At 38.1% G+C, this 22,700-nt stretch overlaps 1 protein-coding gene across 3 annotated transcripts in view; it reads left to right on the forward strand.

The window, feature by feature from the left end:
* LDB3 (LIM domain binding 3) overlaps nt 1-22,700 on the forward strand; it is a 114,781-nt gene that overhangs the window by 44,899 nt on the left and 47,182 nt on the right. For 2 of the 3 annotated variants that reach the window (XM_071438701.1, XM_071438702.1), the window contains exons 4-6: nt 5,445-5,520; nt 16,602-16,624; nt 19,976-20,179. In XM_071438701.1, the coding sequence (XP_071294802.1) occupies nt 5,445-5,520; nt 16,602-16,624; nt 19,976-20,179 (303 nt within the window). Of the gene's footprint in view, nt 1-5,444; nt 5,521-11,831; nt 12,239-16,601; nt 16,625-19,975; nt 20,180-22,700 lie in introns of all 3 variants that reach the window. The other variant, XM_071438699.1, reaches the window with a different exon arrangement.

Below are 22,700 nucleotides of genomic sequence, written 5' to 3' on the forward strand. Positions count from 1 at the left end.
TATAAATTAATGTATTTCTTCAACAGTGTTAATGGCAATATACATCTACATACAAATTCAACCCATGATAGCATAAACAAGTTTTCTAAGGAAATTAAATTTCCTTGGTCAGAATCCACATTTTTTTATGGCTTACCCAAGTTTTCAATAGTGATACATAGAGGAAATTTTTGGAAATGGTTTAAAAACAGTGCAAAGACAAGGAGACAGAGAAATAACCTGCCTGAGTAAAGGTGTCCACACTCCTTGGAGGTTAAAGGTGTCCACACTCCTTGGAGCTTGCTGTGTGTATTGGGTGAGTGCCAGGCATGTGCTCAGCATTCATACTTGGTGCACTGTGGGAGCTGTCACCCCCAGGGCAGAGCTGCAGGGATACAGGATAGCTTCCCTTTGCCCATAGAAGCTGCTGGGATGGAGGAATTTTAGGGTCAGTACCAAGTCAATTAAGAGCAGATGGAGGCATTGGCAGCCAGTGGCTCCATTCAGGAGGGAACAAGCTGGAGGGCAGAATGTGGAGCAGTTCAGGAAAGGAGGGATTTTCCACAGCAGGGGAGGAGTTAGGAGGATACAACAGGGACTGTGCAGATGCCAGAGACATAGAAAGAGTCAAAGAGAGAACAGGAGAGCCTTGGAAAAATTTCATCTTTTCACATACTGGCTTCAGTTTGCTTTCTTTCCTCCCTTTCACAAAAATCTCCAAGGCTTCTTCCTTTTCACTTTCCCTTTATATCCCTTAATGTTTGTGGTTGCTTCTGACTCAGATTCCTTCTAAGGGAAAATGGGTATTACATACTTCCAAACAGTTTTTTTATTGGATAGCTCCTCCCTTTTGGGCTGATACCCTCTATGCATGACAAGATTTTGTCCTTATGGCACTGTGGGTGTGAACATTAGGTCTGGAAAGTGTAATTGCCCAACTTGCAATCTGAGTGCAGCATAATGCACGGAAATGATTAATGAATCATCCAACTAAATGCTAGTATTTGCATTTGTCATTGATCTATAGAGAGCAAAAGTGCAGTTAGAAGTATTATTCAATTTCATTGCAGGCTGAGATGATACCCTGAGAGAGGGAAAGTAGGTCTGATCCTAGACCCAGAGTGATCACAGTTGTATTTGAAATACTGTGAAATATTCAGGGCTTTGTTTGTGATTCTCATTGCAGTCACTAAGAGTGACAATGAGAAGTCACTAAGAGTGCTTGCTGATGTCCCAGGAAGGGCATAGGGAATTACACCACGGTATCATGGGATTCAAGATTTTCTGCACAAGACTTAGAAATAGCAGCTTTTGTTTGGCTGCCTAATTCACTGATTAGCTGAAAATTTAACTGGCACATTCATATCTTAGCACTTATTAAATGGACACCTCAAATTGATAACCATGAGTAATACTTTATCTTTTTCCATCTCTCCCTGACACTCCCATCATCATTCCCAGCAAATTTTCAGGAATATTAGTACATTAAAACATATATATATATATATATATATCTCAGAAGCCCTATTCTACATGTTTTGTTTTGCATCCTGCTCTGTGCTTACCTGCTCCACTTCAGAATGCCTCCATTTCAGCTAGGTGATAGCTAAAGTATGCAAAATTTCTAACTCTAATTTAACCTGTTTTATTACCTTTTCATGCACTTGATGCCTTTTCATTTTCTGGTAGTTGAAATACTAGGATACAATTATTAAGATATTCAGGAAGTGGTAAATAAGTGCTCATGTGTCATAAAATGACAAATGAAAAAGCATACTGTAAAAGAGAAATGTTGATTTTAGTTGTCCTGAGAATTAGTAAAGATAGACATTGACTGGTGAAGATATGAAATAGGAAAAAAGCCCCATGAAGATGAAAAAGAGCTATTATCTCTTAGATCATGTCGCCTCTTTTCAAGTACAATATTGAGCTCCCCTGAGGATGCAATTTAAACTGATAGTGCATCACAGAACTCCTTTGCAGCCTTTTCTTAGGCAGGCAGTTGACTTAGGCAGCAGTTGCACTCCTCAGTGCAATTGACTTGTAATAAACCTTTGTTGTGAGTATAAAAATACCAGGATTGAAGTCAAGTGCTCTTCAATTAAAGACCTATTTAGGTGGGAACAAGTAGAAGTTCTGGCAGTCATTTGAGCAGTGCTGTCAAAATTGAACTGCTTTGCAAAACTACATCCATCTTGGTTTTGAACTTCATTAAAAACAGAACCAGCACTGAGAGAGAAAAGAGATGTATCTGTGGAAATTAGAAGAGTTTAGAAAAATACCAGAATTATATATTTGGTCATCTTAGAAATAGTCTAGGTTTTCATTTTGAAATGAGATTTTTGTTTCCATCTTTAACTTGGAAAATGTAGAAGAAAATGTCTAAAAGTTGAAATCAAATTAAATGCATAAGAAAAAGAATCCTGATGAAAAATTTCAACATGAAATCTAAAATTATCAAAATCATCTGTGAAATTTGGGCTTTCATAGCCCTACTGAGCAGGTACACCCTCAAGTGTTTGGAATAAAATAATTTTGCAGTCAGTGGATTAAAATGTAAACCTGGACACATATGTTCGCTACAGTACCATCATCACTTGAAAAGCAAACTTCTGTTGCTTCAGGATTTGATCCATCTAGCAAGAGAGGGAGGAAAAAAAGAATGTTCTGAACTTGCAGATGTTTTTCCTGGAGGAGTAATGACTCTTATGTAAATAATCACTTTATTCTGCAAGTGCATACAATTTCATTCCACAAATTGATTTCACCTCTTCTGCCCTTTTCTCTGGTGCAAGCCTCTGCTAGATCTAGCAAGCCTCATTATTCTCTTTTTAAATATCAAAGCTATAAACATCCAAGTCAGAGCTGTGTAGGAACATCATTTTCAAGCAACATCTTGAAATCTCCAAGTTGGTGTCAAATACAAATCTTGGCTAACACTGTGAATGTATTTTATCACTAATGTGGAAGAAATGTAGCTTTCTAGCATCATCTTGTGTGGGCGGTTAATGAGAGAGGAAAAACTAAACATAATGTAAACATCAGAAGTGATGGAATAGTCTGGGAAATAAATTCTTTTGCTGCAATACAACTCTTTTCCAGTTAAGCATCAAACATGCAGTGTGTGGTTGTTTGCTCAACCTCTGTACATGGCAAACCACATTTACAGTGCTGAGCAACTCTGGCACTAAAATTCATCATCAGTCAGCAGAGCAGGGGGACACTTAACATGGTATGCCCAGGGCCACCAATGTCACCTCACAGAGATAACTGGGTGTACTCAGATATTACAGTAATGGAAGGAGGAGCAGAATCATCCCCTAAATCTTTGTGTGTTCATAAACTGTCACTGTCAGTTTTAGCTACCCTGTGTTATGAGCTGCAGTTGATTTTTTTCTCTTTTTTGCTGTCTTTCATGATACATGTGCATGTCTCATAAATACGATTTATCGTTTCTCTTTTTAAGCTAAAGTGGTTGGAGGAAGAGTGTGGCATTCATTCCTGAGGGAAGATAACTTGCCTGAGGAAAGTTTGTTTTAGGCAGTTAGTGAGTAGCTCTTATTCTTAGAACTTGAAGGTATCTGTTTCTCAGATAATTATATCTTGGGAGTATATTGTGATATATTTCAGCTGTGAGTATGAATTACAGATTTCTAGCCCATTGTTTCAGGAATACTTTGTCAGTGAATTTCACGTTGTTAACAAGGTTAATTACACATTGTTCAACAAAATGCCAGTTTTCATTGTTTCCTCAGACTGCATTCATTTTCATAGTACCTACTTTTAAGGTAGGCATCTGTTACATCAGCTTTGTTTTCAGCTCTCAAAGTAGCAAAATTTCCTTACCTTCTAAGTGAAAATCTTGCAGTTCCTGTAAGGATTACTCCTTTCTCCTAGGTGGTCTTTTTTTTGTATGTTCACTACTGCTTATGGAAAAAACATTAAGTGTGGCAGGTAAAGTTAAACCCAGAGCTCAGTGTGAAGCTGGGTGTTAGTGCAGGGATTGCCACTGGGGATGAGCCCTGTTCCTGTTGAGCTCAGCTTTCCCTCTCTGATAGATGCCCCTGGTAAGTATTTCAGAGGAAAGTGCAGCAAAGCCCTCAGTAAGGAAATAATGAACCTAACACAGAAGGTCTTTTGAGCTGTGCTGTGAAAAATGAGAGTCTGTATATTTACTTATTATACCCAGTCTAAAGCAGCTCTTGGGGTTTTTTCTTGTTAAGTATAACTGTTTGATCCTTTCTGATACTCTGCTCTTCTCATAGTCTCAAATGATGTCTTGTAACAATGAGTTTCACCTCAGGTTAATCAAGTTCTCTAGAAAAAGATGTTTTCCTTTATCAATTTTATATGTGTTGTCTTTTCAATTTTATTGAATGTCCACAAGAGTAGTTTTATTTCCCTTTTTCTACCATTCATTATTTTCTAAGCCTCTGCAATGTCTTCCCTTCTTCATCTCCTGTCTAAAGTAAACAATTTCAAATGTCTTAGCTGTTTCTACTTGATTTGTAAGCTTTTAAGTATTTTTATTTCATTTTTGTACCTGTCCTAATTTTGAAATGTACTTTTTAAAGATTAGAGTTTGAGGCATAAGCCTGATCTGTAGGTTGGAAATGGGATATTATTTGTATAACTCTGATTTTTTTTACTCTTTTCGTTTTTAGTTTCCTTTTTTCTGATTATCCCATATGTACTGGAACAATTTCAGGGGAACTTCCACCACTAGGCAGATTCTCAAAACACCTCCCACAACTACATCTTCACTTACCTGGGACAGTCGAAGTGCTTCAGATGACATGTGCCACTATGCTCTCTTTGTTATTCCAATGAAAGGGCAAACTGTTTGTTTTCAGAGCATTTTTTGGGCTTTTTAAATTATCAAGGACATATATTTGTCAAATACAGGTGAAATACAGGCACCTGGAATGGCTAATTCAGTAGTATTTTGCTCATTGTGAAACTCAATTGTCTGAAGTAAAGTCCATGTTTCTTCCTGTAGAGAGGCTTAAATAATTGCAGTTGTAGTTGTACAGTTTAAGCTATTAAATAATAGTCTGTTGAGGAATTATCTTGAGATGCCTCAGCACCAAAGTTTAGCCTCTGCATTTTAAAACACCTCTAAGTCTCTTTTTCCAGAGTGCTGCCCAAACTTGAATTTATCTAGTTGCATTTATCTGACTTTCCTATGAAAATACAGTTTGTCACAATTATTGGGAAACAGATGATCTCCCATGTCGGAGATTGCTTCCATAACTGGTGGATTTTCATCATTCAGAGAAACTTTCTCAAACCTTTTCTCTCATTTAATACCTTTGTAAATGAGGATGTAGGACAGAAAAAGTGTAGACTATGCTTAACTTTCAGTCCTGATGTAGCAGCTTTTTAGCTTAAAATTAGAGGTAAAAAATAGGAGTGCAGACTGCACATCTCTTTTATTTTCTCTTTTTTATTTTTTTTATCCCCAGATCTAAACGTCCAGTGCCAGTTTCAACCACAGCTCCCAGAATTGACTCTCCCAGGGCTGTAATTCCCCATCAGAAGGTAAGTGACACATTTCTCCCCAGCCAGAGTGAATCCCATTTCTATCTGCTGAGGTGAAGGTAAATATCCATTACAGGAAATAGCTTCTGCCTGCCCCAAATAACTAAAGGTTGAATGAATGCACAGGCAGCAAAACTACTGCAAGGCAATGTATTAGTGATCTGTATTTTGCTAATTTCTGATTAGCAGGACCAAAGCATCCAGCTAATCCTCTGATGTGATTTGGTCTAACCAATTCTGAGCAACTGTTTTCATGTAAGCTACAAGAAGCCACTAAATCTTCTCAAAAATCTACATTTGCTTTCGTAGATTGTTGGGGAGAACCATTAGACTGTGCCTCAATCTCTCCAAATCCTGGCTGCAACTGAAATGACACTGATTTGGAAAGAGAACATGAGGGCATTTGAAAGCTTGCATCATATAGTGTTCTTATCATAGTATTCAGAAGACCTGAGAATAAAAAATAAAGAGGATAAGTCAATTTAATGAATAACAGCAAGTGGCAGAGCAAATGAATGGCTTGGTTTCCATTGTCAAAACACATCATCTTTCATAAAATAAATGTTCATTTTAGAATAAACACTGACTGTACCTGGCAACCCATCTTCTGTATCTTTGGAGACACCAAGGAGCAGGGGTACCTGAAAGATGGTGTATATATCCCTAGGCTCAGGCTCTGGGCAGAACATTTGTATTGCTGATGCATTTCATTACATAAATGAACAGGAGCTAAAGTTTCTATTGCTGCAACTTATCCCTGCTGTCTGTGCCAGTTTCATTCCTAGCATGCATATAAATAAAAAACACTGAAGATCAAAATGCATGGGGAATTAGATGATTTTCTAGTGGTTTTGACACTTCCAACATCCATAAATCAATTTTAAGTAATTTTTATAAACTCTATGCTTTCCAAATTCAGAGCACAGATGGTAACATCATCCCTGAAACTGCTGCAAATAGGTTCAAAAGAGCAGAAGAGAATGCACCTGGGGGGAATAATTTGATTCAATTTTGTTTTGTGAAATTTTAAATTAACCTGACTGGCCATTTATTAGTTGAGGCAGAAATTGTTTTTTCAGACTGGATCTTGTAAACTTTTTTTGGCAAGGGAAGATGAAATTAAGAATTTATCTTGCTCAGAGTTGTTTCTGTTTATATCATGATGTTATAAAAAGTTATTTTGGAGGAACTTATTGGAATCGTCAGCAACAGTACTGTGAAATTCCTAGAACAAAAGCCATGAATCATTCTTTTGGTTAAACTGGTGTTTGACTGCACCAGCAAAGTAATGGGGACAGGAAGGGGAAGGAGTTCTCATTTTCCCTGAAGATGCACCCAGAATGCTGTCAGTGTTCAAGGCAGTGAGTAGATGTGTCTCATCAGAGTTATTCACCAACATGAGATTGACACCTACATTTGGGGCTCTATAGCACCTGCACAGGTATGAAAATTCTGTCTCCTTCCTCCATAGGCACATAAAGCTCTTATATATTGGACTTTCATGACTCTTTTAGGTGTATTTTAGATGCATTTCTTCTTTTTCCATTGTCAGTTTTAAAATTGCTGCCATAGGTTTTCAAAGCTGTTTACCACAGAAAATACTTTTCTCCCTTAACTATCTACTGTATAGAAAAGTTAACTTTACACACAGCAGGGGTTTCTTGAAGGTCCTAAAAGACCCCTTGGCATGAAAGCCATAAAGACACTTTACATTTCCTATTCTAGCCCTTCAGAGAGAGATGAGGATCAAAAGACTCAACCCATTTTTAGAAGCTTGCTGTCTTATGTTTGAGAATTCTGTGCAAGGTGCTCAGGAAAGGTTTGTAGGAGCTGCTGGAGGCAGCCTTTTCTGAGCCAGCTGCAGGCAGTACCAGCAGCTGGAAAAGAGAATTAGTGGAACCTTTCTAGAGAAAAGGGTGGCATCCAGGGAAGTTATGGTGGGAAATGGGTTATCTTGCAGTATTCAGGAAGATCTTAGGTATAGAGTCTTTCACCCAGGGGAAGAAGTAACATCAGAGTGCTGGACCCTTTGCAGGTCAAGAGGAGTGACACTTGTGTCACTTGTGTACACTAATAGCAAGTTTTAAGTGAAGAAAAATTCTTCTCTAGGAGTTGTTTGGAAGGAAAAAAGGCATTGAACTCTCAGAGAAGTCTCAAAATCCAGAATAAAGATACTTTACTGATAGAGGCAGTGTAATGCTGATTTGGCAGTAAGCTGTGTTACACTAAATACATTTTAAAACCAAGGTTTCTTTGCTTGTCCCTTTATTATTTCTAGTAATAAGTATAACTGTAGAAATGAAGAATTCTGTGACACACAGGCAAAAGTCACCTCCACACCTCTGCTTGAGAGTTTTTAGACCGATGGTTTACATGAAATCAATTTGATGGTATTTTTTAAAAATCAGCAAAAGACTGCATTACAAGACAGTCGTGACAGTGTCATCCTTATACATCACAAGAAGCTTTCCTCTCCCTTCTCTGGTTAAGGTTAAGGTGTGGCAATGTTAGCTAAACAAACTGCATGTTTAACTTCAGTGTCTAGTTAAAAACATAAATCCTCTTGTACATTACTGCTGATCTGATTGCAGCTTCCACTAATTTTCAAGCATGCACTTCTTCTTTCACTGTTCACTGTTTTTTTTTTTTTGTTTTATTTTTGTTTTAGGGAAACAAGCATACTTTTTTCACAAAGATCAGTCATTTTTTCACAAAGCTGATCAATGTTATAGATGATACAGGTTCTGCAACCATCAGTATGTAGGGCTATTATTGGAAATAAGGTTTGATTGCTTTTCAGTCTCACTGTATCTGACATAAATCTCAAACTAGAAACAATTTTCATTTAGTTTAGTCAAATATTAGTGAAGTCTTTTGCAAAGGTGGGGCATAGCTGGAAGAAAGGGCATAGTTAATGTTGAAAGCATTCAGATAACAGTAAGAGTAAGCTTGAGTGCAATCAGTCAATGAACTCATTGACTGCAGCTCTTCAGAGGGGACACAACACAAGTGAAGATTCAGCTCAGTGCAGTTCAAAACATTCAAGCTGGTGTTTTAGGGCTAAGCATGGCTTTAACATTTGTTGATTTGCATGAAGGTAATGGCAGCCTTGTTAATTCTAATAATACGGCTATGTGTTGTGCTTTCTGTGAAACACTACTGACAACACTTATTTTGGAGTCCCAGTGAGCATCTTGTCATACTTATGATTTCTTTCCTGCCAAATTTGGGAGAATATGTGTCTAAGAGAAAATAGATAGAGATGACTGACTTTTTGAGTACAGGATGGAGAAGCTGGCTCAGCCAAAAGTAGTTTGATCATGTCATTGAGAGTCATTCAGTGCCATGGTGCCTCCATTCCATTTATCCTCTAAAAAATTTAAAGCAACAATTGCTTCTTGAGCATGGGTTGGTGGGTCAAAATCACTGGTATACTGTTAAAATTGTTCTCCCTGAAGTGCAAGAGATGAGTAATGACTGTAGGGTCACAGCAATAGATAAATAGAGAATGATTTGTCAAAGGGAGAGGACCTGCAAAGCCTGATATTGTATCACCCAATCTAAATTTATTTCCCACTTCCCTGATACATAAGAAGGAATATTTGCCATTCATAGAAATTGGATTTTTGTAAATAAATAATATTTCAGAATGGAAATTGAGCTGATTCCTAGCTTCCTTCTATTTCAAAAGGTTTGAGACTCCTCTACATTTCTCAGTTGGAAGCTCATTCCCTGACGTTACGCAGTTTTCCTCCCGCAGCAAGGGACTGCTGCACGATCCAGCATCTTCCTGAAGGGAAGCCCATTGCTCAGTGTCAGAGCCTCCTCTCCTGGTCGGCTCGAGGGTAGCATCAGGCTCCCAGAGCTGGAAATGTCAGCTTGCTCTTCCAGCCACTGAAACAGAATGGGATAAGGGATGGGGAACAGGGGAACGTTTGTTATTGTTGGCTGCATTTCATGTGATGCAGTGCTGAAAGCTCAGTGCTGCTGCTCAGTATTAGACATTTGCCCTTCATAGTCTGAAATTCTGCATTGATCTGATTTTGACACTGAACTGGAGACAAAAAATAATTCTACAATATTCTCCCAGGAATAAAGTGAATCAGAGATTTTTTGGTTAGTCACGAAAGGGAAGAGCTAAATATGCTGATGATGGAGCAGTAATTCTTTAGAAGTACAGCCTCTCCCTTAGACACTTCTGGTTTCATCCATTTTTCCCCCACAACACAGGAAAAACAGCTGCCCTAAAACTGTCCAAAATATGAACTCAAGATGGAGATTGCTAACCTGGGACTGCTGGGCTCTAAAGAATTCTAATACTGATTTGCCAGTATGCTGGTATTCCAGCTAGAGATTGTTTAAGGAGTAAAACCAGAACTCCATTTGTGCCAAAAGGGACCAAAAGCATCGGCCATCATTTTTTATGGCTGCCCTATAATTTCCCCTTTGCCTATTGTTACTGTCCAGTAACACCAACACTATGAAAATGCATCAGGGCTAAGGAAATATGTGGCATTTCTCTCCATTAGTAGTTGAAACTGATACTTTACAATGAGCTCTTCTTGCATGTCCTTTTATTTTGGGGTGTAGGAAGAAGCCCACAGTTAACTAAAAGCCACAGTGTTTTCAGGGTAACAAATAAATATAACTCCACCATATCCTTTTTCTCCTCTATTACGTCTGTGTTAGTTTTTATTTAATTGTTTTGTCCCTCTGTGCTGGCATGTAAAAATGGTTTGCCCAAGTGATTACTTAATTTTTGAACATATTTGTGCCTCTTCTTGTACACATTTTTAGAGAGAAGCCCTTTTTTCTATTTATTTAATGATACCCAGAAGCTTTCAATAGACCACTGGAAGGGATTGTTGTTTGCTATTTTCAGTCTCAGGGTGGAATAACCAAAGTATGTATTGCACATGTATTTATTTAAAAAGGCATGGTCTGAAAGTGCTTTTAGGATTATCTGTTTCTACAGCCTCGGGCAGCTATTAATGCCAGCTAAAATCTCTTCCTGTTTATCACTAAGAAAAATTATCTAAGTTAATTTTATCTGCCTTACATTTTTGATTCAACATGTCTTAAATGTATTTAATGTTATGATTACTTATATCCTTAGACCTTTAGGGTTTTTTCCCAATAAATTTTAATTAATCAAGGCATATTATCTTGATTTTTATTTTCAAATGTATGCTCCCTACATTTATACATGCAATATAGAAAAAACCAAAAGGGCAATAAAAATATTTTTCTCGTGAACCATAGTATCACAATTAGTAAATTACATTAAAGATAACCAATACTAGCAAAAGCATAGAATCAGAGGCCAAATTGTTCTCAGAACTGTATTTCATGCAAGGTGTTAAAGATGATGATTGCATTGCCCATGAATGAGGCAAAAAAATGAGGCATTACTGGGCCTCTTAACTGTGAGTATTTTTCATTTTTGAAATCACCTCTTATTTTGGTTTCACTAAGGTGCATTTATAGTGAATCATTTTTGAAACTCAAGTGTTGGACTGTGTTTTTCCAGGATGAGTTTTTGGTAGATTGTTTTGAACCTGAGCACCAGCACAGACTTCTATGGGTATAGGTATTGTAGATTCCTTTGAGTAAGGCAATACCTGCTGCTGTCCCTAGGAATATTATCTGCGCAGAATATACACACCTGTATATTCTCAAGCACACATTCCTTCAAGTGGAAATGAAGCAGGAATGATCAGCATAGGAGCAGGCTCTCTGTGGAGCAGTTCTTGAGTCCTGTGGGTGTCTCTGCTAACCCTGCTGCATGGCCTGATCAGCATGAACCAGAGCCCAGGAAAGCAGTGCATCATTTCCATAACCTCAAGTGCACTCACAGACAACAGAATGGTGTGGTTTAGAACCATTGTGTCTTTATAATAATGGCATTGACTTCTATGGTTATACATGATCTAAAACTTTTCTTACCTCAAGACTTTTTTTAAGATTTCTTAATTATCCTAGAAATTAATGGACAGTGTTGCCTTAATATAAAATTATTGCTGTGAGGTTGACTAGTAGCAAATGCTCTCTTAATGTTAAGCTTTATTTGTTGATTTCAACTAAAACCTAGTAAAAAATGCCTGAGTTGGTTTTGCTTCCCTTATTTTGAAACAATGCATTTCTTTGTTGAAAATCTTCCCTGAAAGTTTGAATGCTTTGGCCCCGATCTGTTTATTGCTAGTTTATGACTATGTTTACAGCATTAATTGCAGATATGTTATTTTTGCATGTGTTCTATGATTGCTCTTTTCTTTTTTTTCTTTTCTTGGCTTGCATGTTTGCTACTACAGGAACCTGCTTGGGAAATCAATGGCAACAGAACAACCTTCAGCCCTCTAACTAACACGGCGACTGGGCCTGTGGGTAGTGTTTTAGCAACCAATGGAACCTTTTCAGGCTACCTCAACCAGCAAGAGATCAGCCTTTCAAATAGCTCTTCCTACCTAAAGACTACCACAGTTAGATCTTCCATGTCCTCTCAGTCTGTGACTCCTGACATTTCACCAGCCAAGAGCTCGTTAGGTTCCAAAGCAAGCCCTGCTTTGGCTGGTGGCAGTAGCCCTGCTCAGCAGCTGAGCCCTGCAAGGCAGTATAACAACCCCATTGGCCTGTACTCAGCAGAGACCCTGAGGGAAATGGCTGAGATGCATAAATTGAGTCTCAACCGAAGGGCTTCGGAAGGTGGACTTCCTAGAGGGTAGGTAACATGGTAACATCTTTAATTATTTCAATAAGTAATGAACTTGCTGAGCAGTGAATGTAATGGTGCTTACCCTATTGTGCGTTTGTCTAGCAGTCATTATTAAAGCCTGGATCAATAATTAAATTTTCCAGTAGCCCCAGAACATACCCACATTGCCATTACAAAATAATGGTTGGTGGTATGTGATGTGCAGCATGGATTGGCAATTGTCAGCAGAGCGTGCGGGGGGGAGCATTAGGACTGAAGTAACTGTAATCATCTCAGGGTTGTGACACTCAGCAGTTCTAACTAATACATGGAGTCTCAAAGAACCAAGTACTGCTGTCAGACATCAGAGCAGCTGCTATAAACCACACCTGATCTTTGGTACTTTGCTAGAGAGAAATGGCTTTGACCAGCAAATCTGACATACCCAGCTACTGAAGTGTCCTGCTGTAATTCCTGCCTTAATGCGGCTTTCCTGTGCAAAATGAGTCAGAACTGCAATATTTTGAATCCTCTGGTATGAAGAATGTCTTGCATCTTTTAGCTTTAATGTTAACTTTGCTATAACAAGGAATGATCTCCAGATACTGCCCAGATAGTTTGATCCCATGCTGTCAAGGTTTTCCATATTCCTATATTGCAGGTCATCTGTTTTGTTAGTAGGTTTGTGAAGTGAGGATCTTGGACTGCAGAACATGAGAAAAAGCAGGGAGAAACAGGTTTTCCTAATTTTTTGCCTTCATGTATAAATCATCAAACAAATCTAATTTTTTACTTTATTTGTGGTTTGGGTTTGTTTTTTTTTTTTAAATGGAGATAAATTTCTTGTTAGGAATATGGGGAAAAGTGTTTTCTTGACATTAGGGACTTGGCTATATAAGGAAAACCAGAAAATTCCTACAATTCACTCAAGGTCTGGTAGCAAATGCATATCTTCAAGTACTTTATATCCATTTGCAACAGCTCTTTGCAAAAATAAAACCAAGAGGTTTTAAGTTGTAGAAAAGTAGGGGTATTTCATCCAATTAAAAGAGCATATATTCCTGTTCTAAATGATTCAAGCAATTTTAGATGATTCACTGCCACTCCCTTGAGCACTCAACATTAACAATCCTAATTAACTTATCTGAGAAAATTCTATCCTCCCTTCTCATACTTGATAATTAAGTAAAGCAACTGCCTTAAAAAAAAAAATCAGTTAGTAAGCAAGATCAGCAAAGTAAACCTCAGAATACTTGTCTCTCAATTTACAGTTTCCTGAAGAATACCAATTCTTGTCTTATTTCAATATGCAGAGTTTCCTGGGTGTATATCTTATTGTCTTTTTCTCCACTATGTTCATAATCTTCCTTAATACCTGCAGGGGTGAGGGTGAAGGAGCTGAATTTTGGATGGCTCAGCATTGTGACTGTTTTGTTATCAGAATTACAACACAGCTGCATCCATGACTCACCAAAGAGAGTGTGAGCCTTTCTATTCAGTTTGAATGAAATTTTAGGGAACTGCTATCTGCCTTTACCATCTTGAATACTGATGAACAAACAAAAAAATAAAAAACTTTTATCCTGCCGTGCAGGAACATTCTGAAAAGATCAAAGAGTCCAGAAGCACTAAATAAATGTGTCTTATCTGATAACTTCTCTGAGATTTAGAGAACTGTACATCTCTGTTGACATGCAGAGAAAATTCAGAGCTCAATAGTGCTATCATTCCCGCTCCCACTTGACTGTTATCCATGAAGTAAGAAGTATCTTGCCTCCTGCTCTGTGGAGAAAAACATGGAACCTGTAACTATCTTGGGACTTGGTGGCATCCATGATAATCTCAATCTCACAGTGCATATATGGGAATAAGGAAGCACTGTGAGCACTGAATAATCAGCTCTGGTCTTACTGGGAACATTCTTACCATGTAATACAACATGGTTGTGATATTGTGGTGCTCCAAAACAGAATTCATTGTGTTTTCACAAACATGCACTTAGCTGTATGGTAAAAGCTGCGAGAAAGTTCAAGCATGAGGAGTGATCTTAAGGTATGTTTCAGTTCTGTGCCCTTTTCACCAGATGATTTAAACTTAATTGTGTGAATTGCTGTTACAGGTTTAGCTAAACCCTTTGGAAAATCCTATCAAGAAGCTGAAATTAATTTTGAGATTACTTCCTTGATCTGTGAAGAATAACAAAGCATCTGTTTCTCTAATACACTTTACATTAAAGTTTTATCACTCTGACCCAAGGTGAAAAATAAGATAGCCTATTAGGAGTGTGGAACGTGATGTGCTGAAAGCTCTGGAGTGTATGAATAAATATGAACAGTGAGTCATAGTTTGTAACGTGCATCTTTTTCATTCCAGTGTAAGTTATTTTTCACACTGTAGGTCAAGGGCAGTAAATACCTGTCCCACAAGTACGTGCCAGGTGGCTTGGGTTACTGGCCTCTTACTGAGTGACCTCTGTGAGCAGCAAGTTGGGTGTTCCAGACATGTCCCTATATAGAGTCAAACTAAAATTATGTGTGGCTCTGAACTGGGAGGAATTTTCTCATCACATCCTAAACATAAGGAGAAGCAAAGCTTTACTGTTTTTGAAGGGAGCCATAGCAGTCTCTTCACGTCTCAAAAATCGTTACTGAGACATGACTACTGAGCTGTTCTTAGTGTGTGCACATAATGTTTCTTTTCTTTGGACATACTTTTCTATTCCTTTAATTAAGGTGTATTTTAGGGGTTTGGTAGTTCTGCCTTGAAAATGCTATTTTATATGTATGGTAGATGCATAGATGAGTCAGAAAATGATACCATTACACTTGTTTCATTGTAAATGAGTGCCCAGCTGTCTTGCATACACCTAAAATGGATATAGGATCACTGATGTGCTTACAGGCTGCAGCTTGTTCCTAATATATCTCTAACACTTCCTGTAAGAACATTTGGCTTAATGTAGGGTTTATAAACGTAGAAGAATATTTTCAAATCTGAGAGTCTGACCAGTAGCTGCAGAGGGTGATCTGTGATTGCTTTACCATGGAAATGCAAAAGTGCAAAGCCTTTACTGCAGCTTTGGCTCATTAGAGTGCTTTTGATCATGAAAAGTGCTGTTTGATGAGCCAAGGCAAAAGGATTATAGGTAGGATATCAAAGGTTCTGCAAGGAAAAAGCAGGAGGGGCCAAATCCAACTGGAATGTCACTCTTTAACAGTGTAGCTTTGCTGTCCAGTATTTTCTATCAGTCCCAGACACAGAAATGTCACAGCAGCAAGTTGGAGTCCTCAGTGCTCAGTTCTGTCAACAGCATTCCATACAGCCCAGTAAAAAGAAAGTTGATTAACTGACGGTGGATCTCTTCCTCTTTATTTTGCACAAAATAGGATTAATTATTCTTCAACCAAGAAAAGAGCACAATGTGGGTATTCTAAGCTTTGGGGGGAAAAAAGTTAAAATAAATATCACAGCCCATTACTGCTATTTGTGCAACCACCACAGAGAGTTATTGGGAAGAGCACTGTAGTTCAGACTGAGCACACTCTGTTCTGCACTCCCAGCTTTATCCTGTGTTACAGTGCTTTGGAATTATTGTGCAAGCACCATCACTGGTTTATGCAGAGATACAGGAATGGAGTGTGATACCTTTTTTTCATACTGTATGGAACCAGTTATAAAATATACTGATATGGATATCCAAAAAGCCATATAGCAAGCGTGGCTTGCTTTGTTTCATGTGGAATAAATTAGGAATGACTATTCCAAAATTAAATGGCTTACACACCTCTTGGCATAATGTAGGTGCAGTCCTATCTAGGCAAATGCTTTGTTATATACAAAGGCATTTTCCTTAGTTTTAGCTTTAAAACATTTACCAATATATTCTTTGGATCTTCTCCAGCATGTAAAAGATTTAAAAATCAGTCTTTCAAAACCAGCTCTGAGGGTGGCCTGAGAACAGACTTTATCCCTGAATATTCAGTATCTAAGAGAAAAATATATCTCTACCACTCATGTGCTATTTTCAGATGAGAATATACTCTGAAAATTCTCCATTTTCCCCTCTGCTCCCTCCTCCCTTCACTTTGGCAGTAGTACTTTTAAGGATGCACAGCAATAAGATCATGTTCAACAGTCAGCCAAAATGCCATGGTACCCTACTAAGTCCTGGTGGATCAACTATAATCCCTGCATTTTTTCCTTTCTTAATCATGGTAGGGTTTTTAGGCATACATTTACTTTTTATTCTTTTTATTCTTATTTGTAGATGGTCTGAGAAAAGCTGTAGCAATCTTTTGTAAATATCTTGTACCCTTTGCACTCTACGAACTATTGACTTTTTTCTGTGTGGTTGGTTTTGATGTTGTTTGTTCTCTTTCTCTTCTTCTAGGTCATAACCAACACCGCTGCCAAGTTAGTATCACCTCTGTGTAGTGCCAGATATTTGTGTGATGCTGTGTGTGTGAAGATGTGTTTTCTGGGGTAGCATGATCCCCTGTGTTCCTGCTGTGTCTGCTTGCAAGTGCAAGTATTTTTTTAAACATCTGCTTGGTGTGGCAGGCGCCCTGCGCTGCCCCTGCTGTCCAGCAGTGCTCCCGCTTGGCATTTCTTGGTGATGCTCTAATGCTAGGATAGAGCTGCCATCTGAGCCTGCCCAGTTCTAAAAGCTTTCAGGTGATTGTGCTTCTACAGGCAGGTTTAAGTTCTCTTGAATCTTTAAGTCATCTTCATGCCCTCAGAGTTTGGAGAGCATTATCTGAGCCTTTTTTGGTGTGTTATTAGTAAAGTACTTTTAGCTTCAGTGTTAAATTAATTTCTAAAGTCTGATAAAATTCAAATTTAGGTTGGAGTAAGATACTGATATGGGAAAAGAATCTATGAAGTGATTTACCGTGATAAATCTATTGTCCAAAAAAGAAATAACTATTAACTTGAAAATGTGATTGATCTGCTTTATTTAGGAGACTTCAGAGAGTCCTCAGTTTTGACCTTTGACCCTGGTCAGAGGATTGTCTCTAAACTCTTGCTTTTTGCCTCTGACCTGAGTGTTGTCGATAAATTGCTGGAGACTGGGTCAAACTGAGTATAAAATAAATAGTTCTAATAGTTAAGTGTCAAATTTAAACTGACAGTACAAAGTTAGGAGTAGTAGAATACATAAAGTTGAAATAATATTTAATGCATATAATTTACATTGATCTTGCATTATCTGTTGATTTCGGTGAAGTGTGGGTGTGATGGTGTAAGTCCTTTGGAGTGAAAAATCCTAGCCAGTTCACATTAATAATTATTCTGACAGGATTGTCTTAGAAAGCAGAAGTCACTTTATGGGGGTATTTGTAATCTTACTTGCTTTGGGATTTATTTTTCCTGATTCTTTTGTAACTTAGGAGAAAGATCCCATTCATTTTGCAGAGGTGCTGTCTCTGTAGCCTTACCTCTGCCACTTTGTCCCAGAGCCCAGAACTCCTTACAAGCACTAATATCTTCTATTTTATCCCAGAATTAGAAAAAGAACTCAGCAGTGGGCAATCTGTACTTTTTTCTGTTATTTTTATTGGAATCCTGTTAACTTCAGTGGAAGTTTTGCCTTGGTGTATGTAATGTGACTAACACCTCTTGAAAGACATCACTAAAATTGCTTAAAGACCCCAAGTGAAAGCCCAAATGACTCCTGTTGCTACCATGAGGGAAGTTTAGGCTGTTCTGACATTAGTAGCTTTGATTTCTGTAACTGACTGTGGAAACAAATTGCTTAGAACATTATTCTCTAAAGGTGGCATATTTAACCTCTGTCCTTTCCTTTGCACAGTTTTCTCAGATCTTGGGTTTAGAATCTCTTTAGTACTTCCAACACTGTGAAAGAAAGAGAACACTAAATTCAAGATCTTGAGGACCTGTGTATTTGTAATTATCATGTGATTGTTTAGGGTATTACACAGAAAAGAGATACTGTTGAAGTCAGGCATGTGCATGCTGAGTACAGCAACCTGCATGTCTCAGCCCATCACCCCTCCAGAGATGATGTAAATTGTAATTATAGAATTGTCAGAGTTGATGAATAGTTAAGGGAGATGTGTTTTAAATGTGAGAATGTCTTGGTAAAAAGATAATTTTCACTTTTTTTGAATGCATAATGCCACTTCCCAGTTCCCTCTCTTAAGATGTTGGCATGTGCAAGTGAAGGCTGTGGCTGTAATGCAGCATGTGCTCCTGTGTGTCTCTGGTCCTTGTGCATGTGGCTGTCAATGTTCTATCAAGGATTTGCAATGATATGTGACTGTATCTCTCTCTGTCCATCCTCAGTCAGGGCATCCCACCAAACAAAAGGCTGAAAACAAAGTGGAATCCCCTATCACCTGTAATAGTCTCCAGATAATTAAGTCAGATGGCTGCCAGCCTTACTTGAGTTTACCTTTTTCATCATGCTAGGTTGGTTTTAACTCACTCTCTGGGGCTACCCATGGTAAACAGGCACACTGTTGTGTGTGTAAAGAGAAAAACGCTATTAGCCAATAAACTTACAATCTAATGTCTTAAACTGAAAAGGAAAATTGTTCCAATCAAATGGAATTAAATTCTTCAGCATTTCTTCTGCAGGGAGAGAAATATCTATTTCCAGCTTTGGGTTCAGTTCTGAATGAAACATTTATGAAATATCTGTTATTTCACAAAGGATGGAGTTCTCAGATTTGTCCAGTTTGGTGAGTATATGGAATCTCTCCTGCTGGTATCCCCCTGCTGCTGGCAGGACAGGAACTGCAGACCAGAGATTCACCTGATCTCCCATAGGTTGAAGAGCAGCCACCGTAGTGGCTGACATTGGTCATTGGAACTCTGGGCAGTGCTCAGTCCTAGCTCTAGGACTAGAACTATGCACAGCCCAACCCTACAAGAAAACCAGCTGCTCTTTGGCTGCAGTCTGACATCAAACTAATTCTGGTGTCATGGAAGCTTCAGTTAGCTTGCTTTAGGGGCTCAGTCTGTCAAATATAAAATCTTTCCTTGTAAATGGAGTCACTGGAAACAAAGGCAGCAGCTCTTCCAACTGTACTTGATCCTTTGGTTGCAATGTTGCATATTTTGATCTGGGACTGAGCATTTATCATGCTCTAGCAGCACTTCAGGCTGGTGTACAGAGATCTTGGGAAGATTTAGTCTCTGTAAGGAAAGCCTTGAAGATTAAAAGGCACAAGTACTACATTTCACTGTGATTAATAACACAGACAGAAAGTACTGAAACATTCTAAATAATAGAGAACCTGATATCTCTTCACTTCCCTGTACTTTCTAGACCTTTATAAGACCCTTCTGAAAACACAAACGGATGACAAAAAAAGTGGGAATTCTCTGCACTTTGCATGTACGTCCCATGGGCATGCATATATGTGCATATATACAAACATGTGCATGTTTGTATACACTTAAACGTATATATGCATATAACAACAGAATTTTAGTATATGTAAGTATCACACAAAGACTTACTGATTTTTGTGGTAATTTAATACAGTGACAGCTATTTCACCTTTTTTTCCTTTTTATACATCGTAAGCCAACCCAAAAATTACATCCATTAGCACAGCCATCTTTTTGCTTGGTACTTACATTGTCTGTGCTTCCCTGATGAGAAGCTTTGGTGAGATGCCATGAACAGACATGCACACTCCTCTCTTGGTGGTGCTTCTCTCACTTAACTTCACGCCTCTCTCCTTTCTTCCCCTCCCTTCCTTCCCCATGGAACCTCACTCTTGCATAACCCAGCACGGACTTCACGGAGCGTTTCAACCCCAATGTCCTGAAGGACTCTGCCCTGTCTACCCACAAACCCATTGAGGTGAAGGGCCTTGGCGGCAAGGCTACCATAATTCACGCGCAGTATAACACCCCGATCAGCATGTATTCCCAGGATGCTATCATGGATGCAATTGCAGGCCAGGCACAAGCCCAGGGTGGAGAATTTGCTGGGTAAGGTTATTTCCTTCTGTGGAATGCTCTTTCTCTGCATGGTACTTGTAACATCCCTACCTGCATGACACATTTGCTCTTACTGGACTCTTTCTTTTTTCCTGGGGTATATTACACAAATGTGTATCAATCCTAGACAGTGTCCAAAAGCACTTCCATGTTTTGAATTTAAAAGGATGGATCACTTGAAAATCATAGCATGGTTTGTTGTTGTATGGGACCTTAAAGTTCCAAACCCCTACCATGGTCAGGGGTACGTTAATTTAACCTAGTTTTTTGGTATTCCTCCTAGAACTGCTAAACCCCACAAAAATACATCTAATGCTCTGTATATGATATTGGATGGCTTTTCATTCCTGACAACCATGATTTATAATAGTCACTATTGTATGCATAGCTCAGAAAGGACAGAAAAAGGAGAGTGGAATTTTTATTGAGATGTGAAGAATGCAAAATATTTATTTAGCGTTGGCTACTGTTTTATTCTTCAGAATGGAATGTTTTGTTGTATTTTCCCTATCCCCAGTTTACATACAGTACATGTGTTTTACACAGATCCTTTGGACTATCCAAAAATCCCCTGATCTTTAATAACTTTGCTTTTCCAATGCATGTTTCTGGTAATCTTACCTGATTAACTTATCCAGAGTTGTAATAACTTCACTGAAATTACATATGCTATGAATGTAGCCAGGTTTCTCTTACCAGGTGCACTTCTGCCCAAAATAGAAATTGCCTTCCTTTGATATGACACCAAAATACAGGTGTAGCAACTCACTTCAACGTAGTTTCTTTTCCATGTGTTAGCTGCAGGCTTATTCAAAATGAGGATGGTTTATGTATTTGCTTGTGCTCCCTTTTGCTGGCCACTTTTCTCTCTTTTGTATAATTATTTTTCTTTTCTGTTAACTTTTTGCACCAATATTGTTGTTTATCACAGCTCTCCCTCATGATGGATCACAAGCAATACTTTTAGCTGGCTTTGGCCATGACTCAGTGAATCTCCACAGGTGTTGAGTAGATTCATATTTCCAATTACTGAAGGACAAAGAAATTTTTTTGTGTTCTCTATGAGAGTTCATATCCTTCGTAGGCATGGATTATAGGAGACATTTTATGATACAGTGGCACTTTCTATTACATGCTGTAGCATTATATGATGCAAATAGTAATGTTTTAAAAAAATTACCTATTTAAATGATCAGAGGATTATAAAGTTAATGCTGCGTATGTGGATCCTTTTCATTTTATAAGTTACTTTTAGTTTCCTCTGTGATATTCTGAAGTTTAATTTGCAGTGGAAACCATAATGTTCTTTAGCTTGCTTAGTCAATCAAGTCTAAGTTAAGATTATGCTTAATGAGGAAGTATTTGTATAAGGTGTTTTTAATATAAAAGCAGACCAAATTGTGTGCTGATTCATTTTGTCTCAGTTATCAGCCTATAATTTGGTCTTGGTTCTTAATTAGTAGCCTTAGTCCTTTTCATTTGTCCACAAGTGTCTGTAGGGTGATAAGCACACTCAGACTGCACATCTGAAGGGCAGACAGCAGCTGGAAACAGTTTACTTATTTTATTAGTGATGAAGGACAGACAGGCTTAAGATAGGAACTCATTTTCTAGTTTGACCGTTTGAAATCAGTGATGTATCTTCATGAAATCAGAGTCAGACTCTTGTCACTTAGAAATAAGCCACACTTACTGGATCACCATGGAAAACATAAAGGGAAGGACAGAATTATTGATACTCAGACTCCATGCTGAAACCTAAAGGCAGAAAATTTCAAAAGCCCTGACTTTATATATTTTTCTTCTCTTTCTTTTTCTGTTTTAATTGATCTTGCTAAACCAAGAACCAGGAGCTATGTGGCTGCAGTAAAACCCTGTGGACAGTACGTTTTGAGTACATTTCTGTCAAACCACTTCTAAATTCCATTATGCAGTTTTAGCCAAATTCACAAGCTGTATAAAGACATATATCCAGCACTTTTATTGGGAATAAGATCTGAAAGTTGAAGAATCAATAATATGACTGTACAAACTAAGGTTTTATGTGATCTCTGCAATAAGTCAACTTGGCTGGCTATTTACCAGTCTACGTGAACTTTTGTTTGTTGGGTTGTGGGGTTTTTACCTCTTAGGGCTTTTTTTAAAATAGCTGGAATCAGTCTAATACCTGATGTCACAATATTTTGTTGTATGTCTACAGCAGGGGTAGAACACTGCAGTGTTCCTAAGTTTTTACTTAATATCTACTGAAATTAAATCTGCATAATGACTCCAGGGAGTGAATCACATAGTAAACCATAGTTTATAATGAACTCCAAAAAATAAAATTCCTCCATCGCTACTTATTCAGAGAAGTTTGACTGTCTTTAAAGGTTTTTTTAATGTAAAAATATGTGAGTTAAATGATGATAAGAAAAAGGAAAATTATTTTTATTGACTCCTACTAGAATACCTTAGGCTCTAGATTAAAAACCTCCAACAGTTCTAACCCATTTGGGAAGAGGTTTTTTTT

This window comes from Agelaius tricolor, unplaced genomic scaffold (genome assembly GCF_023055355.1).
Source record: "Agelaius tricolor isolate 1412-34295 unplaced genomic scaffold, bAgeTri1.0.p SCAF_13, whole genome shotgun sequence".
Lineage (NCBI taxonomy): Eukaryota > Metazoa > Chordata > Aves > Passeriformes > Icteridae > Agelaius > Agelaius tricolor.